Raw genomic sequence first — 25572 nt, forward strand, 5'->3', positions numbered from 1 at the left:
GGCGTGGCGGGTGACAGAAGCTAGAGGTTTAGTGACAGGGGTGTGTTTTTAGTGCGTCTAATAGGGGTGAGTGAAAGTGCAGCTGGTAGGGAATTACGAGCAAGCAGGAAATAAGCCGGAGCTCCCGGGTACCCAAAGAAGGAGGCCGAGTATGACGCGTTTCGGTGCTGTGGAGATTTCCGCCGGACTGAGCCACTCACATAAACCTGTTATGAATGGAGTACAGCGCTGTGAGAACGGGACATTGAGAAATGGAATGATAGCTGAGGAGAAGGTGAGGAGGGAGAGCCGCTAGTACTGGGGGATGTGGGACCACTGGGCGGGGCTAAAGTTCACTATCCATTAGGCTGGGAGCAGTTTATATGGCTTTTTTTTTTCTTAAAGTGACCGTGTGATTAACAATTAAAACCACTAAAAGTTATGCATTGCATTTCTCACATTAATGCCAAGAGCTGTATCTGAGAAGTAGTTATGTAGTAGAATAAGCATTCTACGCTGTTCGCAATAACTTGTTTACTGCTGGGCCTCCTTTATCAACACTGGGCACATTTGCCCAGGGGCAGTTCCCCATAGCAACCAATCAGTGAGCAGCTTATTAAAGCCAGCTGCAAGCAGAACAATGAATGCAACAATCTGATTGGTTGCCATGGGTTACTGCCCATGGGCAAATTTGCCCAGTATTGTTAAATGACCCCTGAGTGCAAAAGTGAGGTCTCTGTCCATCGACAACTCCTGCTCGTATGTTTTGTTCCATGTGTAGAACAACCATTGCTCGTTCGTTTTACTGAGCAATAACCATGTAAGAAGAAAGTAATCCACGGGTGGTGGATGGGGCTATAACATCATTGACTGCCATGGCAATACTAGAGAGTGGTGATTGTTCAAAAATAGACAAGAAAGCAGTGTTTATATTAAAGGCATTCTCTCATGATTTTTATGGTGTCGTTTTTATTTCTGTTTACACTGCAAATAATTCACTCTACCATGTAAAATTTCATTCCTACCCCAAGTGTATTTTGTAACTGAATGTGTCGTAGTGGGACCTGGATTCTTACTATAGAGTGCTGTTCTTAGATCTACCAGGCATCTGTTATCTGGTTACCTCCCATTGTTCTGCTGATGGACTGCTGGGGGGAGAAGGGGGGGCAATACCACTCCAATTTGCAGTACAGCAGTAAAGAGTGACTGAAGTTTAATAAAGTACAAGTCACATGACATGGAGCACCTGCGAAACTGACAATATGTCTAGCCCCATATCAGATTTCAAAATCAAATCTAAAAAAATGGATTTCAATGCAGAAGTCAGCTGGAGCAGCACTATTAACTGATGCATTTGGAAAAAAAACATATTTTCCCATGACAGTATCCTTTTAAATAGTGGGCATTTGCTCTCCTTACTTAAATGATGTCCAACCTGTGGCTGCTACATTAACTACAATTCCTAGCGCTGTGGGACTTGTCAGTAGCACTCAGAGTGCCACTTATGGGAATTCGCTGGTGTAATGTGCATTAAGTCCTTGTTCACTTGACATCTGACATAATTCTCAGTGGGATCTGGTCATGTGTCTGTCAGCAGAGTACACCCAGTCAGGCCTTGTTTTGTTTTGTCTTTTTTTTCTGCCATTTAGAATTTATTTATTTTGTTTTGCTGTGTTAATTATGTTTTGGTACGTTGTAACACAGGTATCTATGTCCTAATAAAGATTTTTTTTACTTTTAAGAAATATTTGGGCTTCTTTTCTACTAAACAGTAGGTCACTCTAGATTTTTGTTTTTGACTTGTCATGCCATACCCTCCTATAACATTGCAGGCAAACATTAATTCACTCTCTGGGGCATCCAGAAGCTTTCGCCATTTCTAATAAGTTTACATGTTCCAGCCCAGGGTTGTCCAAAATGTGCATCAGTATCTGTCAAGAGATCTTGAACTGGTAGATCAGTAGATCAAAACAGCTCGACACTCTCGCAAAGAGATCCATTAGATCACCCTACTGGGTACTTCCATTTAAAAGTGTCCAAGGTTTTCACTTAAATGTGTGCAATGGCACTGAACATCTGATGTAGGCTTGCCTGAATTGTGGCTTCTTGCTAATCATTCTGGATTACTAAATAGGTTTGGCTTGTATATAAGGCAGTATATTTTCTTTTAAGAAATGTGCCTTTACGTGTTTATTTCACCCTAAATGCTTTTGTATAATAATAATTATTATTGAGATACATGAATGTTGGCAGTTGCAGGGAAGAGGAGCTAAAGTCGTGCAATATGAAGACTACCAAACTTGCTGCATTACTCTGCTTTTCATGACAAGCTACAGCAAACAGATGTTTATGGGGTCCCTAGTGATGTGGTTTGGGAGGGTGGGAGGTAGGCCTCTGGAGGGGGCCACGGTATTGTAAAAGCTTTAGTTCTCCTTTTTTTTTCACAGCAAGTTGATTTTTGAAAAGGAAATATCTGAGACTTTTTAATTTTCTTTATTTAGTTGTCATACACATTTTATTTTAATACATCTTGCATGAGCTCTCCCCCTGCTGAAAATATAACCAAGTGTTATGCTGCTGAGCTACTAACACAGGTCATTTTCTCCTGGGCTGTGCTCATGTCTTCAGATGTAGCATTTCTTATCTGTGCAAGCAGAGTGTGTGTACAATATAGAGACGCATGAAAACTTGCACAAAACAAACAATAGTCTTGTTTTATCAGTATATTTAAAAGGACAGATGTGACCCCCCTCAAGCTGAACAGAAGCATCTAAAATAGCCGTCACAACTATTCAGTATGTCTTAGAAACCTGTAATTTTGGTTATTGGCTTTTACTGTATTTATAGCACATAAAGTATACACTGAGTGATAATTCTAGCCTATGCACAAACACAAAAATACAGGCTGCAACAAGGCTTAGTGTGCTGTTAAAACAGCAGTTTAATTGAGTCAGTAGTCCATTGGTAAAATATATATTTTTCTAGTCAGACACCTTACTTTGGTAATATTCTATGCTTGATTAGTGTGTTAGCTGGCCAAACATTTAAATATCCACATGTTTGGGGAGGTTGTCAAAGGAGCAGATCTTTCACCAATATGCCTCCATTGAGGTGGGCACCATCGGGATGATGAGATTGTTGACCCTCGGGCCCAAAAGCTGCCGATTGGCCACTTTTTCTTAAAGGACACGGAAAGTTAAACTAAATAAGTAGCTAGAACTTTTTTACATTATGTTTTGAGCTTCTGTACCAGCCCCAGGCAACCACTAGCCTTTAGAAGGGAAGATGCGTGCCTCCAAAAATGCCCCAGTAGCTCCCCATCTTCTTTTCTGCTGATTCAATGCACATGCTTCATGGTGCTGTCAGTTGCTGAGCTTAGGGACAGACTCAAAATATACAGTACACATAGAATAGAAATGTCACAGTATAAGGCTGATTAGTAATTAATACGGATAATTAATACATGGCAGCACAGAAACCAGTGCAATTAGCATCAGCATTTAATCAGCCCTGTAGCATCATCTTATATTACAGGCTAATCTCATTTTCTGCTTGATAATTTGTGATAACCCCTAATCGCAGCTTCTCAAAAGCTGCTCAGAGACCACTGAGCATGTGAATGTCACAGACACTTTCCAAGATGGTGATCCCCTGTGACAAGTTTGAAGTCCTGGATCATTGATGATATTGAGAAGCTGAATCATTAGGCTGGTGCAATAAGTGCAGTATACAAAACATGGCATGTTTAGCCCTATTATTTTTTAGGGGTTAGTTCTCCTTTAAGGGTTGTTATAAACACCTAGTGTTTACATATAAACGTTATTAGCCATGCGAGTTGAGATATTATCTTGTGGTTACCATTAGTTCCCTTGTGGCCCTGTGAAATTTATGCTGGTGTCATATGTTTGATCACTTCTATTGTTTATGTCATTCAGGTAAGTTTATATGCTATCTTAAAGTTCTGTGGTTGTCCAGTAATACTGATTCTGGTAGTTATTGGTATTATAAAGTCAACAAATAGTTGATACTGAATGGTTCTGAACGGCTTTGTTAGAGGTACATTAGATGCTAACAGTACTCTTGTTGGTCTCTGATTTCCATTGATTAAAGGGGAACTATCGCAAAAATTAATATAAGCTTTGTCATACTGAAATCAGAAACTTTCCAAATACAATCAATTAACCACCAACTTATCCTTTATTGTGCAATTTTTTACAAGAGACCGTTTATTTGCAGGTGTTGGATGAACCGATACAAGCAAAATATAGAAAAAAAGGTTTTCACTTTGACGTGACTAGTTAAAATTACAAGCTCCTATAACTTTTACTGGTATTTGTCTAACCGATTGTAGCTATAGGAAAGCTGGATTGTCCTTGTAGACAGATCAACTGAATCTCTCTTATAAAACTTTCTTCCACAGAGGGGCCATATATGTAGCAACGGCATAGACAAGATGCTGCAAAAAGCAGCACTTCTGATTTACTGGTGTGATCTTCTTGCTTCATTCGCAAAATTACATATATATTTTCATAAGCAGTAACATATCACTACATACAACCCTTTTAGGGTTAAAGGGATAGTTCACTTTTTAATATGTTCTGAACTTTTCAGTTGGTTTTAATTTTTTTATGGTTTATTAAATGATATGCTTTCCTTTTCTGCTTTTTTTTTATCTTTCAGAAAGGGGTCACTGATCTCAGAAGCCAGAATACTATTCCTCTTAAAATTATTGTTGTTACATTTAGGGTAAGGCCACACGAGGAGATTCGGGGGAGATTTTGTCGTCTGGCGACTAATCGCCTCGTCTTTTGCACGACTATCTCCCCGAACTGCCTTGGCGTTGCCTCAGTGAGGCAACTTCAGGCGACTATAGAAAACGCATTGCCGCATGTGCATTAGCGCAGGCGACTTTGCATTCTAGCCTATGGGGAAAAACGCAGAGTCGCGCAAAAGACGAGGCAATTAGTCGCCAGGCGACAAAACCTCCCCGAATCTCCTCGTGTGGCCTTACCCTTAGGGATGCACCGAATCCACTATTTTGGATTCGTGAAAGATTCGGCCAAATACTGAACCAAATCTTAATTTGCATATGCAAATTAGGATTTGGATTCGGTTTGAAGGATTCGCTCGAAGCAGAATCTTGCTGAAAAAGGCCGAATCCCAAACTGAATCCTGGATTCGGTGCATCCCTAGTTACATTTACTTACTTATTTTAACTTTTATTACTTATCTTTCTATTCACATCCTTTTTTTATTCACTGTCCAGTTTCCAGTGCAAACCACAGCTACGTTACTAGGGAAAGTTGAACCCTTCAAAATAGTGGGCTGCTAAACAAAAAGCTATAGCATTCAATAGCCAGAGCATATCCTCACTTCCATCATCTACCAGTTTTTGCCAAGAAAATGAGATGTGTGTATTTGGGTTCTATGAGTATGAATTCTGCATTTGTATTTGTTTCACAGGTCCATAATGGGGGTTTGTATAAAAGATCTTTTAATGAAGCATTTGAAGAGACCCCAATGATAGTGGCCGTTCTCACTTACATGGGCTATGGCATCCTTACTCTGTTTGGGTACCTAAGAGATTTCCTCAGAACTTGGAAGATTGAGAAGTGTCACATTGCAACTGAAAGGGATGAGCAGAAGGTAAGTACTTCCAAAGTTGACCGTAACATTCATTTCTGTTTTTATAACTACTTATAATCCTGAATTTTTTATTCAGCCTAATACGAAATTCTCAGCAACAGGTTCAGTCCAATTCCAAACCAAATTTGAACCTTAAAATGTCAATACCATGTTGCATCCTTATATGTATATGCAGTGCACAGTTCAGTGTGGTAAGATTTCTCCGGCTGGAGGAGGAAAGCCCTTAAAAATCACATTCAGTGCATAATGTCTTTAAAGGGGAACTATCATGAAAATGAAAATCTAATATTAGCTTCCTCATACTGAAATAAAAAATTTTCTATCTACAATCAATTAAATATTCTGCATTTTTTCTGAAATAAACAAGTTTATCTTCACTATCCCTCTCAGCATCTGTTTCTCTTCATTCAGCAGCAGTTGGGTGTCGGATAATCATTGACAGTTAGATACACTATATCTTATAGGGGGGGGCTTCCTTTCCTAGCAGATGAATTAGAACTCGCTCAGATTCACTCAAACTGATTTCAGTACAAACAAAATCTAACAAAATAACTAACTGCCCTTTGCACAAATCCTGCATGTAGAGAGACGTGATGTCTGGGAATTTAATAGTGTAATACATCTACTGATCACCATCTAAAGGTTTACTGGTAAATCCTGATCTACCTTTTGGGCACCCCTGTTCTAAGCAAAAGGAAGCCCCCTTATAAGATATATCTGACCCCCAACTCCTGCAGGAAAAGAGAATGAAAAGAAACCGATGCTGAGAGAGGAATAGTGAAGATAAACTTGATTATTTCAGAAACAGTACAGAATATTTATTGATTGTATTTAGAAAATTTCTCATTTCAGTGTGCTGAAGCTTACTGAATATTACATTTTCATTTTCGAGATCCCCCTTTAAGCAAGACTCTTAAGTCTGTCAGGGGAGAATATTTCAATGATTGCATGGATCGTACCTTCACTAGCCAAGATCTTTATGCACTGCTGCAGCTTGCTCAAGTAGCTTGTAGTTGCCTCCCCCTGGAATTAAGGGAAGCGCTACTACTATACATAGCAGCCATCAAAATGGTAACATGAACTTTAGGCATTTGCAAAATATTGTCACTGATTTTTATTGCTTTTGCATTGCCGTGTGATTATATCTGACTTTGAAAGGTACATTGCAGGACTTTGTGCCACTCTATCAAGACTTTGAGAATTTCTACACCAGAAATCTATACATGAGGATCAGAGATAACTGGAACAGGCCAGTTTGCAGTGTTCCTGGAGAGAGAATAGACCTTATGGAGCGTTTTACTGATGACTACAACTGGACCTTCAAGTAAGTCCTTTATAAGGCTTAATTTAAGCATGTGGAAAATGTCATTTACATTAAAGGAGAAGAAAGGGCATAATCGCTGGGGGGAAGAAAAATGTTAGAGAGGAACCAGGTGGAAGACATGGTACCAGTATGGGCAGATTTATTTAGGATCAAATTGAAAATTCAAATTCGAATTTTAGAGTTTTTGTTATGGCCTAAACTGTCAAATTCGACTAGGGATTTGTTAAAATTCGATTCAAGTTTTTTTAAGAATTCGATTTTCGGAATTTATCATACTCTGGCCCTTTAAGAACTTGAATTCGACTATTTGCCACCTAAAACGTGTCTTGCTTTCCACTGATTGGTTACCAGGCAGTAACCAATCAGTGACTTGAGGGGGCACATGAGTCATAACTGTTGCTTTTGTTGAATGCTGAGGATCAATTGCAAACTCACTGAACAGTTATGTCCCATGTGGCCCCACTTCAAGTTGCTGACTAACTCAGAGTTAGAGAGCTGAAATGCAGGAAGTGTTCTAGCTATTATGTTAGACATCCAGTCACTCCAGCCTTTTATACATTACATTTTTGGCTAGCTAACTATATTGGAAACATTTTTTTATTTTGCACAGCCTTTGTACTTACCCAGTTTATTTTTACACTGAACTGTTCCTTTAATGATGAATCCTGAAGTGGATACACCGGAATTTTAAGATGGTTTACTAGTACATATCAATATAGGACATTTTTTTGTGCAAGGAAAGACGTACCTCAATGCAGGCTAATAGTGCAGGCATTTCGCTGAAGTGTGAAGCTGTTTAAAAGATCCAGTGCCGAAGTACAGAAAGCATGCTACCCAAAATGCATTGCTCTCCTCAAAACCAAGACCGACACACGTGTGCAATATGTATTCATCTGATTCGGGACATGTGTAGATGCTGCCTTCTGTGGGAGCCATGTTGCTGTGAGGAATTTTCACACATGCGCAAATTGTCAGAAAGGGCGTGCATGATGTAAGCGGCTTTAGTTAAATGATGCAATAAGTAAAAAAAAAAGGCTTTTCTTGTCCTTTAACAATATTCATGGTGTATCCCTGCTGTTGCATTAATGATAGGGTCAGGAAATTATTTGTGGTGGTTAACCGCAGGGGCAGAGCTGTTCTTGTAAGTTGTGCTGCCATTGGCCATTTTATTAATGTATGTGTAATCTGTCAAAATACTCTCTCTCCTGCTCTTCTAGCCCTGTTATCATGACCTGTGAAAGAAAATGTACAAGTTAGCTGCATTACCCAAAGTAAGAAAAGAGTGCTTTCTACTGGTGGTTATCTGCAGGCATTGGCGGCTTTAGGGATTGCCCTCCGGTTCCTGTGAGGGGGAAAAGGCTTTAAAAAAAGAATTCCCCCAGTCAGTTGTCGGTCAGTTACAAAAACTTTGGCTGAGTCTGATCAGTTGATGCCCCAGTCAGACTAGATTTAACTTTGGTTGTTTTTTGTTTTTTTAAAGGCTTCGAGCAAGTTGATGAAATTAAATCACATGTAGTCTCATGATGCAGCTGTTATTTAGACAAAACACATATGATTATAACTTAAAGGGAAGGTTTACCTTTATGTTAACTTTTAGTATGTTATAAAATGGCCAATTCTAAGCAAATTTCGACATGGTCTTCATTATTGATTTTTAGTGGTTCCTTCTTCTTCTAAATCTTTCCAGCTTTCAAATGTGGGTCACTAACCCTAATCTAAAAAACACCCAAAAAGGTTACAAATGTATTGTTTTTGCTACTTTTTATTACCCATCTTTCTACTTATGTCCTCTCCTATTCGTATTCCAGTCTCTTATTCAAATCAATCCATGGTTGCTAGGGTAACTTGTTCCCTAACAACCAGATTGAAATTGCAAATGAGAAGCTGTTGAATAAAAAGACAATTAACCATAATACAGCATAATAAATTATTTTAAAAGTGAACAACCCATTTAAAAGGATAAAAAGATGGGGTTCTTTCAACCAGATGTAAGCTTATGCTGCTGTAGGTTGTAGGTAGTAATCAATGCACAGTGTCCAAAGCACCAGAACACTAGAATTTGGCTGCTTGTGTTAAATGCAGCCCCTCTCAATCTGTCTCGATCTATCTGCCCTCAATGCATATTCTCACAGAATAACAAGCTAATAAGGAAAATTGATGTGACACTTTATTAAAGCAATTTTTGCTGCTGTGCTGTTGGCTATTAAATATCTTTGGTATCTGTTAAACTAACACTAAAGGGAATATATATGGTTAATTTATTTAAAGATGATCGCTTTCCAACCAAAATCAACACATAAGCAATTTATTGACAACAAGGGGCCCATTTACTTAGTTCGAGTGAAGGAACAGAATAAAAAATACTTCGAATTTCGAATGTTTCTTTTTTTTGGCTACTTCGACAATCGAACGATTCGAACTAAAAATCGTTCGACTATTTGACCATTCGATAGTCGAAGTACTGTACTGTTAAAAAAAAACTTTGACTCCCTAGTTCGCCACCTTAAACCTGCCGAAGTCAATGTTAGCCTATGGTGAAGGTCCACATAGACTTTGCTAGCTTTTTTAGGTCAAAGAAAAATCGTTCGATCGAACGAATTGCGGTAAATCCTTCGACTTCAATATTCAAAGTCATAGGATTTCCATTCGGCAGTCGAATATCGAGGGTTAATTAACCCTCGATATTCGACCATAAGTAAATTTGTCCCCAAATGTCCAATCTTATATGAAAAAAGGGTTTCGCTTTGTAAAGAGCCATGAATGACCTGTGATCTCTAACTATATATCTAGAACTATAATTTGTATTCTACAGAGCTTACCTGATTCTTTTGAAATGTAAATGTGTGGCATATTGCACTATTTCAACTTGGATGGCACGGAATCTTTTATATAAACCATGTTCAAGCCTCTGAACCAAAAATGTCATTTTAACATGACATTATTTTTAAAAGACTTACAAACAATTTAAAGGAAAACTATACCCCTCAAACAATGTAGGTCTCTATAAAAAGATATTGCATTAAACAGCTAATATGTAAAACCCTGCTTCGTGTAAATAATTGATTTTCATAATAATATACTTTTTTAGTATTATGTGCCCTTGGGTAATCATAAATAGAAAACTTCAATTTTAAAGAATAAAGGCCGCCCCCTGGGATTGTATGATTCACGGTGCACACAAACAAACCATACTTGTTGGGTCACATGAGCCAATTAGCAGACAGAGTTATGTCTTGCTTCCTTTTACAGTTAGAGTTGTATTTCTGGTCAGCCGATCTCTGAGGCAGCACACAGACCATCACGAAATGGTGGTCTAAGGCAAGAGATGTAAAAGGGCAATATTTACTTTAATATTTATACCAGTTTGATAAGATTCTATAATATGCCACTTAATTTGATATAAACTATCTGTTGCTCAAGTATTCATTTTGGGGGTATAGTTTTCCTTTAAAAACAAATTTCAATATTACAATATTTGTCTGATCTTACCAGCAGAGGGTACACTTAACTAATTATGCAAATCTGAAAAGTGGCGCACAATGCCAAGGCCTAGGCCTTATTCACACTACAGATTTTTTTTTCTAAATGTCAAAGGGAATTTACTATCATTATCCTAACATATTACATAGCATGTTACAGAAATTATACATCATTCACATCAGTTCCTGCTCCAATTGAGTTAACAATATAACATCAACACACGCAGAGAAGGCTCAATTTCATTAGGAGCCAGTTAACCTGCCTGTATTTTTAGGAGTGTGATATATAACTGCAGTACTGCAAGAGAGAACATCCAGACCCCTTGTAGATAGAAAAATATTTTTATTTGTTTATTTTTTTCTGTATAGTTTGGTTCATACCTGTGGAGTTGGTTCACCTGTGTCCAGCTGATAATCACGCCTCTGTGTCCTGTTTTTATAATATTATATGATCTACAGCTATTTTCCAGTGTTTTTTGCGAAAAGGTTTTCCTGAGGGAAAACATGGTCCGATTGCTATTTGTGAAATGAAAATTAGTTCATTTATTTGAGTTTACTGTACACTCCAACATTTCGGTCCCAGTTTGGACCTTTATCAAGGATTGATCAAGGTCCCAACTAGGACAAAATATTGAAATGCACAGTAAGTGGAGTTCAGTGCTCTTAACACTTGTTTTCTCTCACTTTTCTCTCTCCTTTCCAGGTTTACAGGCAGAGTGATTAAGGGTGTAATAAACATGGGCTCCTATAACTATCTGGGATTTGCGCAGAACACTGGATTGTGTGCTGATGCATCTGCGAAAGCTTTGAGCCAGTATGGAGTGGGAATGTGCAGCACCCGGCAGGAAATAGGTGAGTATGTCTGGTTAAAGGAATTTTGTCATGAGAAAACATGTTTTTTTTACAAAATGCATCAATAAAACTTCTCCTCCAGCAGAATCTTGCATTGAAACCTGCTTTTCAAAAGAGCAAACAGATATATTTATTTTTATTTAATTTTGAAATTATGTGGGGCTAGTTATCTTCCTAGTTTTCCAGGTCCTTCCAGTCATGTGACTTGTACTCTGATAGTCACTCTTTACTGCAGCACTGAAGGTTAAGGCTAGGGCTAGACAGTATGGATTCTCCACAGGCAGAGAATCCGCTGCATGGCTGCTCCCCTTCTATTCTGCAGGCAGGGTAGTTTTCAGAGAGAAATGTTGTGTTTTGGTGCTGAGATCTGGCACATCAGCAGTCAAACTGTTCAAGTAAAGCTAACACTAATATGATCAATATGTTTGCTCATCACATACATATATACCTATTCGGAATAGTAGTTCCTGAGTAAAAACATAGAGCTGAAAGAGTACTGGCTGTCAATCAACACGATGACCGTTTCCTGTGGGAGAATAAAGAGACACTCCCATTCCTCATTTCAGCCTAGACGCTGAAGAGTAAGCATCTCTCATCAGCTCTTACATAATGATGTTTTTCAGAGGTAAAATGTTTTTATTTTTGCATCACTGCACATTACAATGAAGGGGGAATATTATATTAAAAGATCAGTATGACACAATGTCTCCTTTAAAAATGATTTCCTTTTTGTCTGTAATAATAAAATAGTAGCTTGTACTTGATCCCAACTAAGATATAATTAATCCTTATTGGAAGCAAAACCAGACTATTGGGTTTATTTAAAGGACCAGTAACGTCAATTTTTTTTTTTTTTTTTTTAAATGTTTGTGTAGAACGAAAAAAAAAAAATCACCAAGACATATGTAACTTTAAAATCACAAAGTCTTTATTAAAAAATAACTTACCGAAACTCCTCTTCAGAAAAGGCGACAGGTCGATGATCAATCATGCGGCGCTCAATTTCTCCTCCCTGCCTTCTATAGGAGAAAGGGAGGAGAAATCGAGTGCTGAGTTTCGGTAAGTTATTTTTTAATAAAGACTTTGCAATTTTAAAGGTACATATGGCTTGGTGGTTTTTTTTTTGTTCTATACAAACTAATTTAAAAAAAAAAATTTGACTTGCTGGTCCTTTAAATAAACCCAATGTTTACATGATTTTCTAGTAGACTTAAGGTATAAAGATCCAAATTATGGACTCCAAGATGCAATTGGACAATTTTCTGGATTCAATTTGTACTAAGATCTTTAACCCTGTATTTTCTGTATACCATCCCCCACCCAGAAAGCAGGATGGCACAGTAGAATTCCATGTATAAATACCCATAACAATCCTGGAGGAATGGCAACTTCATTTATAAATACCCCCCAGAATTCATAGCAGAATGGCAATTCCAAATATAATTACCCCCAGAACTTATATCAAGATGGCACAGTGGCAATTCCATGTATGAATACCCCAAGAATTCATAGTAGGATGGCACGGGCGCAATTCCATGTATAAATGCCCCTAGAATTCATGGCAGGATGGCACAGGCACAATTCCATGTATAAATACCCCCAGAATTGATAGGCTGGCACAGTGCAATTCTATGTATAAATGCCCCCAGAATTGATAGTAGGATGGCACAGGCGCAATTCCATGTAGAAATATCCCCAGAATTGATAGTAATATGGCACGGTGCAATTCCATTTATAAATACCCCCAGAATTGATAGTAGGATGGCACAGTGCAATTCCATGTATACATACCCCCCCAGAACCCATAGCAGGATGGCACACACTCACATCCCAAAACTGAGCAGTGAAGTGATGGAGAGATTTCCGGGTTTGCCCCCACTGATCTGCAGCCCAACACACAGTACCTTCATAAATCCTTGTTTCCTCTCTTACGCCAGCAGACTCGTTTTGAAGTTTTGGCCACCGCAGTTTTCCACGCCGGCTGGGTGCGCGCATGCGCACTCGTTCGAATAGACGCTGGTGGGGGATGCAGGGACACGGTCCCTGGTGCCGCTGCACCTCCAGGAGTTCGGCCACTGCAATCGGATCTCTCCTCGATTTGCCAACCTTGAGGTGGGCGATATCAGGCTGATCTGATCGCGGCCCTCCCTTCTCCCCCCCTGCAGCCTATCAACAGAACAATAGGCAGGTAAAATAACAGCCAAAGTCCAGCCATGACTCCTCCAGTTATACTGAATAGGAGAGTTTCTGAAGAAAATACGCAACTTTTACCAGTGTAGAGTAACAGTACACTATATTTTAATTACTTTGATACACTTTTGTTACTGTTCCTTTAAAGCTGGCCATATACAGGATGATAAAAGCTGCTGACTCAGTCTTTCCAGACCATCAGCAGCTTAGTGCCTAATGTAAGGGGCCCATTGACTTTCCTTCACTCCTAATATCTGGCCAAAAATCAGGCCGATATGTATCCGATTTTCAAATGTTGTTTGGCGCAGACCACACCAGTGCGTTGATGCAGTCTTCATTCAACGGGGCTCTGCTGTATGACCAATGATCTGCGCTGGTGGGTACGACGCACACTAAAGCCAGCAAAAAAAAAATTTGTAACAAAAAATTCTGCTTTGCCCGAATGAGCCGGACCTCTAGTCCTTCCCCAGCCCAGTGTCAGTGGGGATTTGCGCCAAATGGGGCAGAGATCTGCTTGTTTGGCAACCTCACCAAACTAGCTGAGCTCACCATGTCTGGCCATCTTTGCTCCGAGAGATCCATTTATAATGGAAGTAGAAGTAGGTTTCAATAATTTTTATTGAAAAATTTTTCCAGGAAAATAACAATCATCATAATGACATCATCAATATTAGTAAGATTTTTACATCAACATACAGTATAAACTTGACTGTTTTAATCAGAGACCTTAACAAATATCATTTGCTAACATATAAAGATACATAGATAAAAATATAAAGTTGTCTTCTGTTGAGAGCAATCTATGTTTAACTATCTTTTGTAGTTTCTTAAACTTTTCTAATGCGTACTTTGCGTATTCTTACGCGTAATACTAAATTGAATCAAAGAGTGAGAGTTGAAGTAACTTACGCGTTACTCGTTAATTATGCGAAACATTTTATTTTTACACGTATGTTGTTGATGCGTAATGCGTATTTATAATATGCTCCATTCTCGTATATCAATTTCTTGATTCTTTTATTTCTCTTGCGGAATTTAACTTAGTTTTAATACACATTACGTATGCTGTAATTTACACGTTAAATCCGTTTATGCGGATGAACATGCGTATAAATCACCAAGCTGGTGCAATTGATAGAGTTGATGTGGAAGTAGAAGTAAAGGAAAAGAAGAAGCAAAACAAAATACCGATTGAGCCCACATGATGACTTGCTCCTCCAGGCAATTGCAAACACAAGTCCATTCTAATTGTAGTTGGTACCTCTACAATTGCATTTCCTCTGTTAGAAGACAACAAATATTTTATTTCTGTTATTTTAGAAATACATATTTGTAAGAATCAGAATCATGTATTTTAATTTATATACAGTTTGTATTTTCTATCCATTTCTGTCTGTTTCATGCCTTATCTTGAGCCAATTGTTCTGGTTTTATATTTACATTTTCACCATCTGTCTGCCTTTGCATAGGAAATATGGATAAACATGAGGAGCTAGAACAACTAGTTGCAAAATTTCTTGGTGTGGAGGCTGCCATGACATACGGAATGGGCTTTGCCACAAACTCAATGAATATCCCAGCACTGGTTGGAAAGGTTTGTAGCTTTTATTTTGTGTGTGTTTGCTAGCTGACATATTCTTTATTTTTTTTTAATTAGCCACTTTGTGACTTTCCCTAGTTTTTTTTTTACCCCAGGGCTGCTTAATCCTCAGTGATGAGCTGAACCACTCTTCTCTGGTACTAGGAGCCCGTCTTTCTGGTGCCACCATTCGTATTTTCAAGCACAATAGTGAGTAAAAACATTGTACTACAGTATATAGACGTGATAAACACACAGATATATTGGATGTTGCTTTCAATAATGTTTATAGATGAAAGAGAAACAATATAGCAAATATCATGCACTATTTACATTTTGTAGTCAATTGTGTAATTTAAATAAGCAAAAATGCAAGTTTTGCATGCAGAAAAATTAAGTGTGCCCCTACATTTATCATTCGAGAGGATCTTGGGGAAACCTGTTTTATTTTTTACATTGTTGTGTGTGTGTGTTGCCTCACGAGGAAACTTTGGGCGACTTCGGAAAATGAATCGCTCAGAGTGACATCCCGTCGGTGGGAAGGCAGGGGAGATTAGTCGCCCAGAAGAAGAGGAGATTTGTCGCCGGACAACTAATCTCCCCGAATCTGCCTGTGTGCCCTGACCCTAAAAAATACGTTTTTATAGGCTGTGAGCCTGAAAAGGGATTGCCAAACAGGTGGACATTGGTCATCTACAAGTAGAGACAATTTTAAACAATTGCTAACTTGTCCTTGCCATCCCAGGAAGTTTGGGCCAGTACTAAAATCCAAAATTCTGAAAGAAGTCTCATGGAACTCTAGAATTTCTCAGCACAACTGTTGTCACTATTCTACCTTTATAAAGTTTCTGACAAAGGGGGCAATACAAGTTATTAGGACCAGTGAACTCACCTTTTCTACTGAAGAAAATTGCAATTTGTTGATTGCAAAGTTACTTTTTTTCCCAATGACATGTCCTATATACAGTTTGAGTGAAGCCCAAATATTGATATTTCCAAATATATTAAAGATAAAAACTACAAGGCATGCAGTTCACATAACAGTGTATTAAGCATCAACTGATTTTTGTGTTTTTGTGTATAGAGATGCAAAGTTTGGAAAAGCTGCTGAGAGATGCAATTGTACAGGGCCAACCACGGACACATCGGCCATGGAAAAAAATCCTAATCGTGGTTGAAGGAATCTACAGGTAAGTTTTTTTTTTTTTTAAACGTGTAATTTGGAAAACTGCTGTAAGAATGCAATTTAGTGTATGTGGGTGCTGTGCAGGTAAAAGTGAGGTATTGCTTGCTGAGGGAAGATGGAGAAGAATAGAAGACTGAATTACTCTTACTCTTTCAGTATGGAGGGCTCCATAGTCAGACTGCCTGATGTTATTGCTCTGAAGAAGAAGTACAAAGCCTACCTCTACTTGGATGAGGCACATAGTATTGGGGCTTTGGGTCCCAATGGTCGTGGTGTAGTTGATTACTTTGGTCTGGATCCCAGAGATGTGGACATCATGATGGGAACCTTTACAAAAAGCTTTGGAAGTGCTGGGGGCTATATCGGGGGCAGCAAGGTAATTCCATTATTTTAAAAGGATCTTTAATTAAACTGTCTACAGGTATGGAACCTATTCTCCAGAATGTTTGTGACCTGCAGTTTTCCAGATAAGGGGTCTTTGGATCTCCAAACTTTGTCTACTAAAAAAATCATGTAAACTTTAAATAAACTCAAGATTGTTTAGCATCCAGTAAAGATTTATTATATCCTAGTTGGGATCAAGTACAAGGTTTTGTTTTATTTTTACAGAGGAAAGGGAAATAGATTTTAAAAAAAAAAATGTTTTATTGAATTGGAGTCTAAGGAGATGGCCTTCTTGTAATTCAGAGCTTTGTGGATAACTGGTATCTGGATAACAGATTCCATAAATATTACTATATCTGATAGAACAATGTTCCATAGAAACTTTGGCTTAATGTGATGCATTTGCAAAAGAATAAGTCCAAGCCCTTAGACTACCTAGTCAAACTAAACCCCCATCTTGGCAGGATGAGTTTTTGGCTCTAGATATATGTAGTATCAAGCTGGTGATTTTTTTCTGTTTCATGTAATATGATGTAATTCCATATTTGTTATGAATGTTATTGTCTTAAATGATCAGTTGGCTCATGGCCTGACTAAACAAACAAACGATGGCCTGAATTTGTACATATGAATGTATGTAGATAAATTATTATATGAAATCTGTGAATCTTTATCTGCCAGGTTCTCATTGATTACCTTCGGGCTCACTCTCACAGCTCTGCATATGCCACTTCTATGTCACCACCAGTGGCCCAGCAGATCATTAGCTCTATGAAATGCATTATGGGAGAAGATGGATCTACAGTAGGTAAGTCAATTTACAGACTACCATACTTTACTACTCAGATTGCACATTACTTCACTTTACTCACAGTTCTGGTTGTTACAGGCAGTTATTACTGTAACGGGGGCTTTAACAAAATATTTAAATGTGGGAATGGAATACTTGGTCTACCTTTGTAATTGTTTAAAGGAGAACTAATCCCTAATTCCAGGTTCTGCGGTTGTCTGAAAAAGAAAATAAATTTATTTCCTTTGGGCAGCTAGGAGAAAATCTGAAATTCAGAAAGAGGGCAGGATAGATGCCTGTATTAATCTCTTTGGAGCTGTGGATCACATTCTGACAGGTTTTAATTAACCCACATCCCTGTCACTTCCAGGACTTGTTGTATAGGGACATGCAGGCACACAGTGGCTAAAATTAGTCCGACCTAAAAGACATGGGGGACTATATAGAGAGAGACTATAGGGCACGTTTGCTGACTTTCTGGTATAGTTATGGGATCTGTCCTCTTAAAGAAGGAAACCCTGTAGAAAGAAAACCCATTCCCCCCCACCCCACGTAGACCCTCCTCCCCCCCGGGAAACGCCCCATACTTAATACTTACCTCTTGCCGCAGATTCTGGCAGCAGACTTCACGGCATCCTTCTTCCATGTCTTCGGTAAGCTGACTGGGAGGTATGATGCATCGAGGTGGGGGGGGGGGTACAGGGCTTTTTTCTACAGGGTTTCCTTCTCCTTTAAGGTGGCAATACACATAGAACACACCAAACAAGCGGATCTCTCCTGATATGCCCACTTTGAGGTGAGCGATCCGGGCTTCATGCAAAATGATTATTTAAGTCAGAAAACTCTTAGGGCCCAATAATCAGATCATAATGCAAGGCAATAACCCTGACTGATCGACATCTGCCCGACTTTCAGCCAGATATCGCCCGAGGCATCCCATTGGAAGGCCCCACACACGGGCCAATAGGCCGCCAACTCGGTCTGTCTGCAGCTATATATCAGCCCGTGTATGGCTAGCTTTAGACTTGCTTGCTAAAATAGGTCCCTAAGGAAAATTACAAATATTGGAGCCTTTACAGATAATGGACTTCTAGATAACAGATTTAGAAAAAAAAGGCCTTTGAGTTTATAATCTCACCAGTATAAACATGTAGTCTGGGTGCACATGCCCCAGACCTACAGCTCAAGGTGGAGGTATTCAACCAAACAGAAAATGGCAGGCACTCGTGAATCCAACAGACAGGCTTGTAAAAGAACTGAGAACTTTATTTCAGGCCAAAAGTAGATTAATACATAGCCTTAAACGTTTTGTGCACAAGATCCAATTGGTTCCAACCAAGGGATACTGTTTTCAGAATAAATGTCTGTTTACAGCTGAAAAAGCTGGAAAGATAAGATTACTCCTGAAAGACTTTTTGTTCTTGCATGGGCAAGTGTTATTCGGGTGTCTCAAAAGGGAGTCTTGTATTGCTTAAGCAAGATCAATTGGCATTTTATCTTTAGGGCAATGGCACATAGCTTGATTCTGGGTGTTTTGCCACTCCAGTTTTAGAAAGCTCTGCTGCCAATTACTTTCACGGCATTTGCTTGAATGCAGTGGTGGACATGTGGGGAGACCCTTTTCTGAGAACAATCAGGTCAAGGTCTGCTGGCCTGTCTTGGGAAAGGCATAGCTAATCAAGATGTAAAGTACACACCTTTTCTGTATATCAGATTTACTATAAATAAAAACCAGAATAAATACAGTATGAAGTACATTTATCAAAGGTCGAATTTCAAATTCATGTTTTTAAAAACTCCCCTAAACCCCCAGAAATTTTAAATTCGACCAATTGAAATTTATTAATAAAACCTAATTTTTTAAACTCTGATGGATGGAATCGACCCGAAAACTCAAATTGAATTCAATTCGAATTTTAAAAACTCGATCCGAGTTTTTTTTCTCCCTGAACCTCTCCCATTGACTTAAACAGCAATTCGGCAGGTTTTAGGTGGCGAATTTGAGTTCTTAAAGGGCCAGAGTATGATAAATCTTGAAAATGGATTTTGAATTCTTTAAAAAAACTCGAATCGAAATTGAATAACTCCCTAGTCGAATTTGACAGTTTTGACCATAAAAAATTTGAAAACTCGAATTTTCAATTCAACCCTTAATAAATCTTAGTATTTAATATTTTCTTTATGTAAATTAATATGCAAATGACTCTATAGTATTATGGGTATTATTCCTGAAATAGTGTGGACATAATCCACGGTGTTTCACATCAGCCCCTGGCCCAGTGGATTTTACAAGCTAAACTTGTAACGCACTATGATCAATTTTATTTTATCATTACCTTAATCCGTATGAATGTAGGCTAACTTAGTTAATATGAAATACAAGGCATTGTCTTTTTATTCTAGAGAAAAAAGACATTTGGTTAAATAGAACATTATAGGAAATGCTATTTCAGATCATTCTTCATAACCGTTTCCGTATAATAGACCTCTTACCTATTAAGCTGCTATAAGAAGTAAAATAATGTTTCTGCTTTCCTGGTATGTGTGGTAAAGTAGTTGTACAAAAAAGTTTAATTTCAGTCTATCAGCAGCTAGAAATACATCAGGTTGTTGTTGTTGTTTTTTTTTTTTAATCACATATTGAAACACTTTCATAGGAATCTTTAAAGGACCAGCAACATCAAAAATTTGTTAGTATACATAGAAAAAACACCAAGACAAATTAAACAAAGCCTCCTATAAACACAATTCGGGGGGTTGTGGAAGCACTCTAAAGGCTAAATTGAAATATAGAAAATATAACTAAAAACCCCTGTTTTGTAAACACATGCACTTGCATTTATACTGAATTACTTATGAGACAGGGGACCAGGGAAGTGCATTGTAAGTAGCACTTGCATTATACTTAAATATATTTTAATTTAGCCTTTAGAGTGCTTCCACAACCCCCCAAATTTTGCATAAAGCCTCCTAATTCTCGAGAGGAGCGCAAGCGGGTACATTTTTATATGCCAATGTTGACTAGAACATCAGCAGATGATGCGTTTCCAATCGTTTTCTCCTTTAGTACCTGTTTAGCCACATGCTTCCCATACAATGTAAATGGTACAAGAAGGACCTTTTTTTATTATACAAAACAAGCAAATCTGTGTTTCAGTTCAGTTGCAATGACAAGATGTTAAAAGACAAAATAACAATTGTTTTTCGTCAGTTGCATACAATATTCCTAGATTCTTGTGATCCTTTCTACCCAGGCCGGAAACATGTGGAACAGCTGGCAGAGAACACAAAGTATTTTCGCCACAGACTTACTGAGATGGGATTTATTATCTATGGAAACAGTGACTCCCCAGTGGTACCGCTAATGTTGTATATGCCAGCCAAGATTGGGTAAGTACTGGTGTTTGTTTCAGTGTAAGCCTGTAAACGGTGTTTACAGTAATTAAATTAAAGGGATGCCATGGGGAAAAATGTTCTTTTTTTTTTTTTTTTTTTTTTCAAAATGCATCAGTTAATGACTGCAGTGCTGCTCCAGCAGTATTCTGCAATGAAATCCAGTTCTCAAAAGAGCAAACAGATTTTATTATGTTAAAAGCTGTCCATAGACGCAAAGATCCGATCATACGAATCAACGTACGATCGGACTTTCCCATATCCCTACCTGCCACTAACCATAAAGATCAAAGTCTTGCCATTCAGAAGTAGTAAGAACAGATCAGCCGATGTTCTGCCCCTAACAGCAATCATACAATAGTTATGTCCGACAAAGCTAGTGACAGTCTCCCACTGAAAATCGTACAATCAGCAATACACGCAGAGATATTATCCGCAGCTGACAGGAAGTTTATAACCTGTCCGATCGACCAAACGACCGATCTCCGCCGGACGAAAAATGTCGGGACTCTCCACACACGGTCCGAATCCTCGATTCGTACGATCAGATCTTTGCGTCTATGGCCAGCTTTATTTTGAAAACTGACATGGGGCTAGACATATTGTCAGTTTCCCAGCTGCCCCCAGTCATGTGACTTGTGCCCTGATAAACTTCAGTCACTCTTTACTGCTGTACTGCAAGTTGGAGTGATATCACCATCCTCCCTCCTCCCCCCCAGCAGCCTGAAACGTCGTGACTTTCGGGCGCATGCGCAGTAGCTCCATACCAGCAAATGCCTCCAACCGCGCATGCGCCTGAAAGTCACAAAGTTTCTTTTTTCGGAAACTTCGTGACTTTCGGCTCATGCGCAGTAGATCCGCACTGGCAAATGCCTCCTACTGCGCTTGCGCCAGAAAACGCTGCTGAATCCAGGAATAAGAGCGCTCGGGAGAAGATGGCTGCTGTGAACGCAGCAGGAGAGGACCTGCATGGAGGGGGTTAATAACAAGTTTGGGGCATTTGCCCAGGGGGGCAGGTAGGCCAGGATTTTTGCATGTAGGGGTTGACTTCTCCTTTAAGGATTGCAGGAGTCCAGCAGCAGCAAATAGAATATTGTTTGGAGAAGCAGTCCTATTTTGTATAGAAAAGCTTTTTATCTTACAGATATGTAGAGGACCAGTGATAATATTGTCTGCCCTCCTGTCCAAACCATGGTTGCAAAAAAGCTTGTTAAAGCTTGTATAAATTGTGTTACACGAGCACATATTTGGCAAGACTGGGTTACTAGCACTTTATTTTAAATAATCTATAGATAATAATCTATAGATAATCTATATAAATGTATCTATATAAATTGTCAGACATTTCTATAAATTACTGATGAACCTTTTGGTATCTATTATATGACTTTACATTTCTAAATGGTAACAGTCTTTCCACAAACCATTTGTGATGAATCAATGACAGCAACTTTCCCATACTGTTTGTGGGTATCCCACCCTGGGAATTATCAAACAAACTTTGTATCAATGGAAACTGATGTCTGGTTGCATAGTTTTCCTATAACCATGCCCTATTCTTCTCTATTACCAGTGCATTTGGCAGAGAAATGCTGAAGAGAAATATTGGGGTAGTGGTAGTGGGATTCCCAGCAACCCCAATTATTGAATCCAGAGCTCGATTCTGTGTATCTGCTGCCCACACAAAGGAGATGCTTGATGCGGTGAGCTACTTTTGTCCTCTACAAACTATTGTATGCTCTCATTCTTTTCTGTTCTGTACATGTTAGTAAGCTAGGAACACACCGGTAAAATTTGGAGGTTGACACCTGGAAGGCAGTAATACTTGTAATATTTGGCCACACCGATTCATCTATAAACTAAGGTTCATTCAGTTTCAGGTTGGTTGATGACCCCATTATGGTAAATTGGGAGTTTGTCTGGCCCAGTTTTCTTTCATCAACAATCTGAACAGACAAGGAGGCTGATCTATGTTTCAAGGGGAACTATCTGGAAAATTAAAATTTAAAATAAGCTTCTGCATACTGAAATAATACATTTTCTAAATATAATCAATTAAAAATTTAGTACAGTTTCTGAAATATTCAAGATTATCTTCACTTTCCCTCTCTCAGCATCTGTTTCTCTTCATGCAGCAGTTGGGTGTCAGATATTCATTGACAGTTAGATCCAATATATCTTATAGGGGGGCTTCCTTTCCTAGCAGATGTATTAGAGCTCACTCAAACAAAATCTAACAAAATAACTGCCTTTTTCACAAATTCTGCATGTAGAGAGACATGATGTCTGGTGATTTTAATAGAGTGAGCTCTAATACATCTTCTGGGCAAAAGGAGCCCCCTATAACCCAACTGCTGCATGAAGACAGAATGAAGAGAAACAGATGCCGAGAGAGGGACAGTGAAGATAAACTTAATTACTTAAGAAACGCTACAGAATTTTTAATGGATTATATTAAGAAAACGTCTTATTTCAGTATGCGCAAGCTTATATTAAATTTTCATTTTCGCAATAGTTCCCCTTTCATGCAATTTGGTAATTTTTCAGCATCAAATCCTATAACTGTATGAAAAATAGATATGCGAGTGAGCAGTATTGCACTGTATGCCCTGCAAAATATATTGCTCCTGCTTCCTGGTAGGCTTTCCTTGATTTCTTTGGCCATCATTCATAGGTTCTTCTCCCATTCTTCCTGTGTGCTGCATGTGAGTGCTTCTCATGTGCCCTAACCAACACACCGTCTCTCTCCTTTATTTTGCAGGCCCTGAGAGAGATTAATGAAGTGGGAGATCTCCTGCAACTGAAATATTCTCGTCATCTTTTTGTACCTTTACTGGACCGACCTTTTGATGAAACCACATATGAGGAGACGGAGGATTAATATCTTGATGGAGAAGTGAGGGGGAGGGAGTCTGTGCCAACTAACAGGATACTTCTTGAATATATATACACCTTGTCAGCATCCCATGCTGGGAGGGCTACGACAATCTCTCCTTCTATACACCTCTGTCTTCGATTATTTCTTGGATGGAGAGGAGGTGCCGTTTTATAGATATTTAAATGTTTTCTATTTATTTGGAAACGGGACCAGTGAAAACTCCACATCATTAAGCTTGAGGTCTTCCTCGTACTAACCTTCAGCACTGTGGATACGATTTGTTGGCAGCTACTCAAGCTTATTACTTACACTCATTTGTATATAACGTACTTGCACAAAGTATTGAGATACAGCGCAACTCTCACACTGTTGATTCCTCCTGTCTTTTTCATTTTAAAAACCTTCTAACCTTACCTTCGCCAGAGCTGTGGGCAGTGAGTTGCTGCACCTGCTCTTGGAATGCTTTCATTTCAAATTGTTAACAGCATAGGTGCTATTTAATATGCTGTCTGGGGTTTGCAATACAACTTGCTGTCAGGAGTACTCTGACACAGATTGGCTGGATAGCTGTGTCTGAAATCAGGCTTGTCACTTTGCCATGACCATTGTTTCTGCGAACTGTTTGATGAGATCCATATCGGGGGAATTAATTGGCACTGGACACTGCAGGGTGGATTTTATTTTACTAAAACATCTGGGACCATATATATATATATATATATATATATATATATATATATATATATATATATATACATATTAAAGGAATACTGTCATGGAAAAAATGTTTTTTTTTGCAAACGCAGACGTTAATAGTGCTGCTATAACAGAATTCTGCACTGACATCCATTTCTCAAAAGAGCAAACTGATTTCTTTTTATATTTAATTTATATTGTCACTTTCCTAGCTGCTCCCAGTCATGTGACTTGTGCTCTGATAAACTCTTTACTGCTGTCCTGCAAGTTGAAGTGATATCACCCCTCCCTTTCCCCTCAGCAGCCCAACAACAGAACAATGAGAAGGTAACCAGATAGCTGCTCCCTAATGCAAGATAACGGCTGTCTGGTGGATGCAACAACAGCACTCAATTGCAAAATACAGGTCCCACTCAAGACACATTCAGTTACATTGAGTAGGAGAAACAACAGTCTGCCAGAAAGCAGTTCCATCCTAAAGGGCTGGCTCTTTCTGAAAGCACCTGACCAGGCAAAATGACCTGAGATGGCGCCTACACACCAATATTACAACTAAAAAAAATATACTTGCTGGTTCAGGAATTAAATATTATATTGTAGAGTGAATTATTTGCAGTGTAAACAGTGTAATTTAGAACTAAAAACATCATAAAAATCATGACCGAATCCCTTTAATGTTACAGGCTGAAATATCAGACCAAACTTTGCATAAATGGAGGATGATGAGATCCGATAATTTGCAGATGTATAAAGAAAGTTCTGATTGGATAATATGGGTTCTAATGTTTACTTGTGCAAATGTAACTTTCTAATGTTTGCTAATGCAGACTTTTTTTTCTAAATGTACATTTCACCAGTTCTGAAAACAAGCTTCTATAGAAACGCCCCCATTCAGCTTCTTTGAGTCCTGCAGTCTGTCTTATTCACTTGAAATCTCTGAAATGGCCTTAAATTGTATGTTTTTGGTATGAAGTTCAAAGTAACTGACCCGAAAGAATTCAGACTTGTATGTCCCTTTCTATGTGATAATACTTTAACGTTTTTTATGTTCATTACTTTTTGGTAATGATTGAGAAATGTCCTTGTTAATGCTCTTATAAAACAGTATGTCATGGATGTTGTGGCACACAAGTCAAAGTGAAATATCTGATTTGTGAGATTGTAAGCTGCTTAAAAAGAATAAAAATCCAATTATT

At 38.6% G+C, this 25572-nt stretch overlaps 1 protein-coding gene across 1 annotated transcript; it reads left to right on the forward strand.

Annotated features, from left to right (window-relative positions):
* sptlc2.S (serine palmitoyltransferase, long chain base subunit 2 S homeolog) lies at positions 1-25572 on the forward strand. Its single transcript, NM_001092294.1, is given in 12 exon segments — positions 1-274; positions 5443-5625; positions 6795-6949; positions 11132-11280; positions 14940-15064; positions 15166-15259; positions 16134-16239; positions 16392-16611; positions 17301-17427; positions 20664-20799; positions 22376-22505; positions 23564-25572. Coding segments are annotated over 12 exon segments (1668 nt in total). The 5' UTR covers positions 1-151; the 3' UTR covers positions 23684-25572.

This window comes from Xenopus laevis, chromosome 8S (assembly GCF_017654675.1).
Source record: "Xenopus laevis strain J_2021 chromosome 8S, Xenopus_laevis_v10.1, whole genome shotgun sequence".
Classification (NCBI taxonomy): domain Eukaryota; kingdom Metazoa; phylum Chordata; class Amphibia; order Anura; family Pipidae; genus Xenopus; species Xenopus laevis.